Source organism: Lipotes vexillifer, unplaced genomic scaffold (assembly GCF_000442215.2).
Source record: "Lipotes vexillifer unplaced genomic scaffold, Lipotes_vexillifer_v1.1 scaffold741, whole genome shotgun sequence".
Taxonomy (NCBI): domain Eukaryota; kingdom Metazoa; phylum Chordata; class Mammalia; order Artiodactyla; family Lipotidae; genus Lipotes; species Lipotes vexillifer.
The window spans coordinates 609,987-620,235 of record NW_006796565.1 but is presented as its reverse complement, the minus strand read 5'-3'; the positions used below and the strand labels follow the sequence as shown (position 1 = coordinate 620,235).

The window sequence follows — 10,249 nt, the reverse complement described above, 5'->3', positions numbered from 1 at the left end:
CACTTCAGCAGGACTACCTAAGAGCATGCACAGCCCATGGCCCCTAAGAAACAAGGAGCAGGTTTTTGAGAAGGTGCGAAGGTGTAACGCCAGGGGCAGAACAGCAGTGAACAGAAGATTCAGGGAGGCGTCACCCTCCACCCCAGAACGAGGAGGCCCAGGTTCGTTTCCTTCAATTTCCGACCCATTCTGCTTGGAAGCCACCCAAACTCACGCAGCCTCAGCTTTGCAATCCGCCAAATATTATGACAGATGTTTTCCTGTGTTAGGTAAAAACACCTGTAACTGGACTTGCACTTTTCTAAACACTCTGGCAGATTTTTTTTTTTTTTTAAAGCTCATGCACAGTCTTTAGGAAAGGGCTGATTTTCTGAAAAATCTCACGTTGACTAAATAAAGCGAGATGGGACCAATATCTGAAAGATTAATGAGTCTCTCAGACTGAACTTTTTAATCCTGCAAAGAGTCTCACTACAGAAAACTGCATAAAGGAAAAAGCCATCTTCTGAAAACTGAGGAACAGGCAATCCACATTCTCTTGCAGACAAAATAAACCCAAGGTAAAGCTGATCCTATAGAATCATCTGAACAGGAACCTCAAGGTTATAAGCAACATCCCCCCAAGGCTGATTGCTGAATTCCCCGGGGAGCATAAGGCATCAATTCACAACTGTAGAGACCTGAAAACTCTGAGATGACCTAGACAGTTCCAGAAAAGCAGGGAAGGAAATCCAGGAGGCGGACAACCATCCATCCCTTCCACCGAGCAGTCCTCGGGCAGACTGCCCACCAGCATTTCATGTTCTGATCAACACGATGACCTGGGAAATTGCTTGAAAAGAATGGGAAACAGAAGGACTGCTCTGGGGTCTAGTCCTCACTTCTTTCTTTAAAACAAAGAAAATAACAACAACAACAACAATCAGGCATATGGTGGACTCAGCGAATCTCAAGGCCAGACTCACATGAAGGTCACTGGGTCTAACTGCCTGTCCCCCGACAGCTGTGCTGTTTCCGCCGGCCTGGCGGCAAGGGATGCTTACCCCTTCTTAGGAGGAGACTCTAGAGCATTACTTGGCCGGCCTTCCCTGTGCCAGGCCAACACTAGCCTGAGGCTTTCCATCCCCTGGCTCTCCAGTCCTTGGGGCCAGGAGCCCAAGGCAGCTCTGAAAGCAAAGGCGGAAATAAGAAAGCCCCTGAGATGCCTCCCTGCGCCTGCTGTTTGCCAGGATGAAGCCGCTGCAGCGCGCTCGCCCTCTGCCCCCCACGGGGCAGCATCTCCTGGGGGACACTGCTGAGGTTAGTTAGGTTACACTCTGTTTTCCGGCAGAGACGGCCAAAAATAGGCCCATGACATCCCACTTCCTACTTTTAAATGTGTACAGGCTGTGTTTTTTGTTTCTGTCAAGTGCTTTAGAATTTATGTTTAAAAACAGCTTTCTGCCTTTAAAAAAGTTTTCTTTCCTTCTGTCCCCACAGTGTCCCCTACCAAAGCGACTTACTTGGCTAGTCTGAATCAGAGAGGGGGACACAAACCCCAAGTACACTAGGAAAACAGCAAACAGGGTCTGGCAGGGCTTTAAGATAGCCTCCGTCTAAGTGACGTGAGTACAGAGACAACATTGGCGTAACCGACCAGACATTTCAGGCATCCCAGGATCGACACAGCATCACAGGCTCTTGGATGCAGGCTTTGGGCTCCTAATTTCCAACCTGGAGTGGGAGGCTTTACATCATCAGCACGGCCCTCCAGAGAAAATCCAAGCCACGAGGTAGGGCCTTGCAACCAAATGAGCTGCCCTCTGAACAGTCCCAGGCCTCCCGTAACTCACGATTTAGCCATTTTCAGTGAAAACAAAGGCTTGTGCGTCGCTCCTGACTTGATTTCTTGACTGGATGATAAAACTTAGTGAGAGCCGCATTATGAAAATCAGGCTTGATTCCCACATGTTATGGGATTAGAAAGTCTCTTTTATGGCATGTCTTGAATGTGCCGGTGAAGCAGAAAGTGTGAGCTGAGACCCCAGGTCGGACGCAGGGCCTGGGCAAAGCACAGGGCAGAATCTACCTGCAAAGGCTTTCCTGGATCCTTGACAGCACCTGGCGCAAAGTCCGCCTCGGGCTGGTGCTCAGTGACCTCTGCTTCCCTCCAATAACAGCTCTTCCTGCAAAGTCTCAGCATCTCAGGTGACCCGACTCCCCTTGACGTTGCCACTCTCACCCCAACACACTCCTGTGTTATGACTCCTCATCTCTGTTGGGTTCTGAGTATCAGGAATGGCTTCCTCTCACCTTGGTTGATGCCCCAGTCATTTCCACCCGCCAGGCTCCAGCTCAAATAACCCACCTCCAGGAAGCTTCCTCAGTCCCCTGCTGTCACTCTGTCCCCGGTCCAAAGAAATCTGCCACCTATCAAAAGTGAGAGTACCAAATAATCCAGGGAATTAATCCACCTGCAGAGACATCCCATGGTTTTCTCACTAAGGTGGCAGAGCCCTGTCCCCTCCTGACATGTCCTTCTTGCATTCATCATGTGCTCATTTGTTTGACTCACGGGTTGTAAAAACTGACCTATCGAACAGGACTCTGTACGAGGAACAGGACTTGGTGGCAACAGCCAGTCTTCGCCCTCAAGGAGAGTATGTTGTGATGGAGAAAAGGACAGAGAGGTGCACACGACCACCAGGGAGCCCCGACCCACGGCGGGCCCAACCTCTGAGCGCAGGTCCAGGCTGAAGCAAGCACAGCCCCTCACTTGCAAGGACTTGGGCACAGTGGGAATTGAGCAGAGACAGCAGAGGAAGACGACAGCCCCCAACGTCCGACACGGCCTGGCAGGGACCCACACTGTCCCGGCCCGCAGCGCTGTTTCTCACCCGGGTCCTGATCGTACAGTAAGAAGACGGGCTTTAAAGACCTTCTGAGGACAAGAAAGGACTGATCGTCCACGCTGTCTGTTTCACCCATTCCAGGGTGCAAACAGGAAGGGAGGACCCTCTTGTTTCCCAGGAGTTGGGAAACAAGCTGATGGGTGTTCCAGCCCCTCTGATGTCCACACAAGAAGGACAGGAAGTGTGGAGATGGCGGCGAGCAGGTGCACAGCGATGTCCAGAACATGCTCCCCCGGCTACTGCACAGCCCCCTGCTGGTACCCAGGAGATTATTCCCCGGACCTGGAAGGGGAGCCCGCATTTCAAAAGGGCCACCTGAGGCCTCTCTGGAGACGGAGGGCACGCCTGAGCTCTAGAGCAAGGGAGTTAATCAATGTTCAGGATGGTCATCAAATAATGGTTTGGCGAGCTGAGTATAAGTCAGTCAGGACAGGAGGCTCACTCCACGCCTGTCATTTGTAAGGTTCTGGAAAAGGGATCAGAGGGCGGGAAGCTGGCAGCAAAGCGCATCTTGGAGTTCTGGCATCACAGTCACCCCGAACACTTGTGATTAGGTTGAGCTGTGTGGGACAGCCTCTGAATTCACGTGGGGCACCATTTGTGGGCCTCCAGCTCTGCAAAGCCAGATCACTCTGCTGTCCTCAGACCTACTCTGACAAAGGAGGCTTGGCCTGGAGGTGCTGGAACCCTGTGAGGTGTTCGTTAGGCCTGGAGCAGACCTCTTTCCTCAAAGTTGCAAATGACCAAAATGAAACGCACCCTGAGCAAAGCAGACGAGGCAGGCAGCTCACACTCGGGAGGCGTGATCCCAAAGGGCACAGAGACAGGTGTCGCCCACCTGGGGGAGAGTGTGACCCTCCCCGGTGGGCGCAAGAGCCAGAGCAACAGCCGCAAAACAAAACCCAGACACTGACAAACACCCACACCCGGCCATGGACTAAAGTCACCACACCCCAAACCCCAAAGTGGAAACAGAGCAGCCCTAACAGGCTGCTTTTAAAAATGTGGGGAGTTTAAAAAAATCCACCAACCGAGATGAGAGCCCATCGGCAAATCAACAAGTGTAAACAGTAGCTTAAATCTGCATTTCACAGATGAGGAACAATGGAGAAATAATACAACATGGAACCTGACTCTCATCTGCAGAAAGCTGAGGGCCGGGTGTGGGTGCTCGACAGACCCAATCCTTAGGTGACAGCGGGAACCCCAGGGGAGGGGCCGCTCTCCAAATTTATCTTAAAACCAGGGCCTGATAAGACAAAATATGGATATTTATCCCTCACAAACAATGTCTATGAAGTTTCAACTTGACCATTCCCCCTGCCTTTTCTGATCCTTTACCTGAGCACAACGTAGCTTTATTATATTCATTTATACTACAGAGTTTTAAGTCATGTCTGGTTGACTATTGTATATTTACATAGCTAATGTAATTATCACTAATCACATAATTACTGGAAATGTACATAATTGCCTGATCCAAACATATAATTATAATGTATAGCAACATCATGAATCCCATGTTTAAGATCTACATTTTGGGACTATTTAAAGACATTTATTAGAAATAATTGTGGACTGCCTATAGATGGTCTCGACGCTGTTTCGTGGTAAGGTGCTCCAAGTGCTTTAAAAAACAAAACAAGTAGTGATTTTATAATGCTTTTTTTTTTTTAAGACGGGTGAAACAAAAAGCACACAAATAAAAGACAAAATTTTCCTGGCCTGAGTCTATAGATTATGGTCTTCCCATGGGGAAATAAGGTCAGTCCTTCCCTGTGGGCTCTGATGGGTGTGAGCCAGGCAATGAGATCTGCCCCCCCACCCCAATCCTCCCTGCAGGGAGCACACAGCTGGCCTGGACACCCTCACCACTTCCACCACCGCGACGACCTAGAAGCTCTTAGACAACATCTTTGCTTCTTGAATATTCTGGGACCATGAATGAACTTTCTTGGGGGAACGGTCCACTGAGACGTACTTTCACAATGGCGAGCTCATCCCACTAAGAGCACAGTGACACTGGGAAAAAAGTTTTCTTCCACCTCATCCCTGCAGCATTTTCTGACTTTTCTCGTCCTCTTGGGGACAAAGATTCCCAGGATTTATAACTACGTGTTTAATAGACACCGGTTTATTAGACAATTTAATAGACAATAGAGGTTGGCCTCTATTTCTCCCACAACCATCCAACCAACCCACCCATCTTCCTCACCGCCTTTTATTCTCTGTTCCCATAAGAACATCCCAAAGGTAAGGATTGTTGAATTCGACTGTTTATTTAAAAGGAGGTTCACATCATTTCTTTTTTTCCCGCAGAGGAAAGAAGTCCTCTCCTGAATTATGTGATGAAGGGGACTGATTACAGCTCAGCTGATATAATCCTCAGGACCATTTTTCCACACATAAAAGACATTCAAACAAAATGAAGATGAAATATCTACTTTTTTTCCAAATTACGTTTTCAAAAGCAACAGGAAAGAATGGTGTTTAGTGATTTATTGTACCATAACACACAATAAGGTGCTGTAACAAAAAGTCATCAGCAAGCCCACTGTGGTATATTACAGTTCTGCAAACCTAGGCTCCAGAAAATGCTTTTCTGGGTTTACTTTCGCAGTGACATGGGATAGCAAGCCCTCTTCTCTGGCCAACAAATACTTGGGGCAAATCAAACCAGCTCTGCCATGATGCAGTTACGTATTAAAACTCTCTGACTGGTGCAATTCATAAATGCAATATTCCAATTATGCCAGCAAACTAAACACAGGAGAAAACCAAGACCTACATTATACAACAAAAAGAAGAGACTGCAATTTGGTCTGACCGCTCTATCAGCAGACTTTGCTCCATAAAACCTTTACACAACAGCACTCTAGGATTATTTGATATGAGGCATCAGGAAAGAGCAGAGAACAAATTACAAATATCAAAACAGAAGAACTGCTTTAAGAAAAAAATCTGGCTTTTAAGTCAGCTTGAAAGACCATTATTCTAACGGAGCTGGGTGGAGTCCCGAAGACTTTGGGTGGTGAGAAGCGAAGCTATCCTCTATACTTTGCTTAATCCCGAGCAGAAACATCCCCTTAGAGGCGCAAAGGTGCAGACAGATTCTGGGCACATGAAGATTGATGGACTGGGTCACAAGGGGACTGCGGTTCAGAAGGAAGAGACCCCAAGGGCTGCTGTGGAAGGTTTCAGGGAGGAAGGGACTGGGCCTTGGGAGGCAGGTAGGGATTCTGGAAGCAGTACTGGCACAGGGGTGATGCTCAGATCCCACCAGACTGGCTCAGCTGGAGAAAAAAGGTTCATTCGAGGGGTGGCGGTGGGGGGTTGACCCTGGAGGGCATCAGAAGCCTTGTCTGGCTTGGGACCCAAAGCCAGGGATTTGCACTGGGGTTGGCAGCAGGCGGGAGGGAAGAATTTGAAGGAACATGTGTTCCCACAGACCCAAGATCATGAAGACAAATCTCCTACAAGCCTGGAGCAGAGCAGGGCAGCTTCATGTTTTTAATCATAAAACAAAAACAGAGAGAGAGAGAGAGAGAGAGAGAGAGAGAGAGAGAGAGAGAGAGAGAGAGGGAGAGAGATACAGGAAGTCCCTGGGGTGTAGGCGGCGGGAAGGAGAGAATTGTTTGCTGAGCCTGCTGGACTTCCAAGGAGAACATTCAAAAACAGTTAGTTCAGGTTTATAGAACAGAGACTGCCAAGCATCCAAAGCCAGGGATGGAGGTGTGTGAGGCTTTCAGGAGGAAGAAATAATGGAATCCACGTGCCGATTCAAGGGCAAGCCCAAATACAGAATAGCAGACTGCCTAGGTGCCTGGGCGCAAATCACCAACTGCTCCGTACCTCGCTGGTAGCACCTGGGAAACGGATGTCCTGACCACCTGTCCTCACCATTAAAGGCACTAAACCAGCTTATAAATACAAGGAGCACCAATGGAGCATCTTGGAGCAGCTGTTATACTTCATGGGACACCAAGTGACTGTTTGGGATCATGGATGATTGTAAATTACACTTGAGTAACTTTGGACTGTAAATTACACTTGAGGAACTTTATGTCATGCATGTATCTTGATAGTGGCTACTGAGAAATTAAAAGATAAAACAAACCACTGCAACTGTCTCAGCAACACCGTTCATGGATAAAGGAGATGCTGGAATTTGTTATAAAAAATACGCGGGGGAATGGTGAACCATGCCTGGGAGAGAGGGTGCGAAAGAACGGCCAATGGTTTTGCTGTCACCGACCACCCCGGACAAGGAGAGGAAAGGCCCCTGGTGCTTCAATCCCATTCTTGTCTCAGATGTGCTACCTCTAGATAAATACTGGGGTTGGGGTTGGGGGTGGGGGGTGGAATCGGCCCCATAGACATTCCTGATACTAACCTTGGAAAGCTGATCCACTAGGGCTTTCTGGAATGGGGACTCAGTACCCCAAATGAAGCACCTTTCCACAGGAGGGCAGAAGTACAATTAAAAACCCCCAAACAGGGCTTCCCTGGTGGCGCAGCGGTTGAGAGTCCGCCTGCCGATGCAGGACACATGGGTTCGTGCCCCGGTCCGGGAAGATCCCACATGCCGCGGAGCAGCTGGGCCCGTGAGCCATGGCCGCTGAGCCTGCGCATCCGGAGCCTGTGCTCCGCAACGGGAGAGGCAACAACAGTGAGAGGCCCACGTACCACAAAAAAAAAAAAAAAAAAAAAAAAAAAACCCAAACAATCAGCTGAACCCAGATTGTGGGACACTGTACAAACCTATTCGCTTGGACTCTTCAATGATGTCAATGCTTCTGAAAGTCAAAAGGACCAGGGAATTATTTTAGACTAAGGAGACCAAAGAGACATGACAACTAAACGCCTCCTATGACCCGTGATTGGTTTCTGCACACAGGCAAACAAACCAGCTAAAACAGACATGTGGGGGAGATGTGCATGTGCCATCTATGTTAGATAATGCTATAATGAGGTCCAATTTCCTGGGGGTGATGATGGTGGTGTGTTTATGCAGGAAAGGAGCCTCTAATACATGCCATAGGTACTTAGGAATAAACTGCTGCACTACACATTTCTCTCAGATGGTTCTGGGAAAGTCCATCCATCCATCTTCCATCCATTCAAACACATGTATCTCTATAAGAAGAAAGCAAGCGATAACAAATGTTATCAACTGGTAAATACAGCTGATGGGAATACCAGTGTCCGTTGTACTATTCTATCAGTCTTTCTGTAGGTTTGAAAATTTTTTTAATATTTAAAAAAAAAAAAAAATCCTTGAATCCCAAACCCCTTACACTGCAGCAGAATCCCAGGGATGTGGAGGGACAGTCAGTGCTCCTAAATTCTTTTAGGTCGGAGCTGTTGCAGGGCAGACAGTCACACAGTAGAACATGCCTTTAATGCCTCCACACCGCTAGCTTGAGCCCCATCTACAAACAATTCCATATGGACAGCTCCTGGGAGATGTTTTCCTGGGCCTGAGTGAACTGGCCAACTGGTGTGCTAGCATATTCAGGGGTCGGGGACAGGCTGCTGAGCCCACCCCGCCCAGCGGCTCCCCTCCTGAGAGAAACCCTGCAGTGAGGTCACGGGTAACCACGCCAAGCCAAACCCAGCCGATAGCACGGACACCAGCCGGCTAGGAGCACTTTCATGCTAAGCCCAGGTCCACTGGCGCTGGATTTCTAACCACTCCCTAACGAGGAGAGGACACGGTGCTCAATCCACATCTCAGAGTTCTGTCCCCAGGTTTCCACTAGATTTTAATCCTGTTTATTTTTCCTTTCATGAATATAACACTTCCAGACATTTTTCAAAGATACCAGGGACGCAAACAGATCATGAGGGGCTATGCTGGGCTCCTGAGGAATATATCAGAATTTGTGCTGGTAAATCTTTTCATTCAAAACAGATAAAGTCCAGAAACTTCCGCAAGTAAAAAAAAAAAAAAAAAAAGATGGTCCTAATATGCAGTGCCTTTCTTGTGCAAAATGATCTTGGGCCTGCTTCCCCCAACTTCCGTCCTAGCCCCACCCCTGCCCTGGAAGCGGGCCTCAGCCTACTTCAAGGTCAGGCCTACTGACCACGCCAAGGACACCAGCAGAGCGAGTGGGAAGGTGGGAGGTGCTGGGGGTGGGGGGTGGGTCGCAGCCCGGCTGGGAGACCAGCTGCAGGATTCCAGGGCGGGTCTACGCGTCTTTGGTGAAAAACCGCCAAATCACGCTGGCTCTTACCTTCACAAATCCTGTCCAATCGCTGTCGCTTGACTTTGTGCTTATCCACAAGGGCCATTCTTTATCGAACTTTGCACCTCTCTGATTCAAAAGGCAAAGCGGTCCTCTAAGAACTTAGGGGCCCTCGCAGGAGTCTGCCGGCATTACGCCACTACGCGCCCTGAAACAAGGAGAAAAGAAGCCTTACTCTCTGGACACCCTGGGGGCAAGGACGGCAGGTCATTCGGGCGTGGCTGCCACTTGCTACAAGGGGACCTGCCCTTGGGCGCTTGCTCTCCTCAAATGCTGGAGATGGATTTGCTCCAAGTCCACGGGACAGTCTCCCGCCTCTGAGGGCAGCACGCGACACACAACAACTGTCTTTGGTTCCTGAAAGTGGTAAATGGCAGCATCTGGATCTCTTGCTTTTGACTTCGGGGCTGGAAACACCAATTACTGACCAGCCTGAGTCATAATACTTTGTACTCGAATGCCAGAGACCAAGCTATAGCCAGAGGGGCAGAGTCACAGATCAACCCACACCACCTAGGAACACATCCCAGGGGCCTCTGGACCGAGATGCAGACACCCAGCTGCCACTACTCTCTCAAGGCCTTCTGCCAGGAGGTTCACAAAACCTTTCAGAACTGCCCTTTGGCCACCGCTCAGCACCACACAAGCCCCTTGCCCCACCGCCTGAGAACGGGGCAAGAAGGCACGCACCACCTAACCAAGGTTTGACCAGTGCCACCTTCCGGAGCCTTCCTTGCATCCAGAGGGAGCCACAGCTGGCATCGGCTGCCCCACACCTGTGGTGTCTCAGGCAGAGGAGGAAGGGTCTTCCATTGGGGTTGGGGTATTTGGGCCTCTCCAGAGGGAAATCCGCATGCCAGGCCACCTGCGGAATGGGGAGCCCAATTCGTGGAGAAAGTCGGGGCTGCGTGTTTGGGAGACCCTGACCTTCATTTCCTGCTCAGCCAATGTACCAGTTGAGGCCACAAATCATCACCTGTAACCCCCAAAAGTCCCACAGCTTTTGACTCATTACTGCAGTTATTCTAACAACAACAACTACTACCACACACACACACACACACACACACACACACACACACACACACACACACACACACACACACACAC

At 49.4% G+C, this 10,249-nt stretch overlaps 1 protein-coding gene across 3 annotated transcripts in view; it reads right to left on the bottom strand.

Moving 5' to 3' along the window:
- CTBP2 (C-terminal binding protein 2) overlaps positions 1-10,249 on the bottom strand; it is a 166,538-nt gene that overhangs the window by 43,899 nt on the left and 112,390 nt on the right. For all 3 annotated transcript variants that reach the window (XM_007468723.1, XM_007468724.1, XM_007468725.1), the window contains exon 3: positions 9,128-9,287. In XM_007468723.1, the coding sequence (XP_007468785.1) occupies positions 9,128-9,185 (58 nt within the window). In that variant the 5' untranslated portion in view covers positions 9,186-9,287. The remainder of the gene's footprint in view (positions 1-9,127; positions 9,288-10,249) is intronic.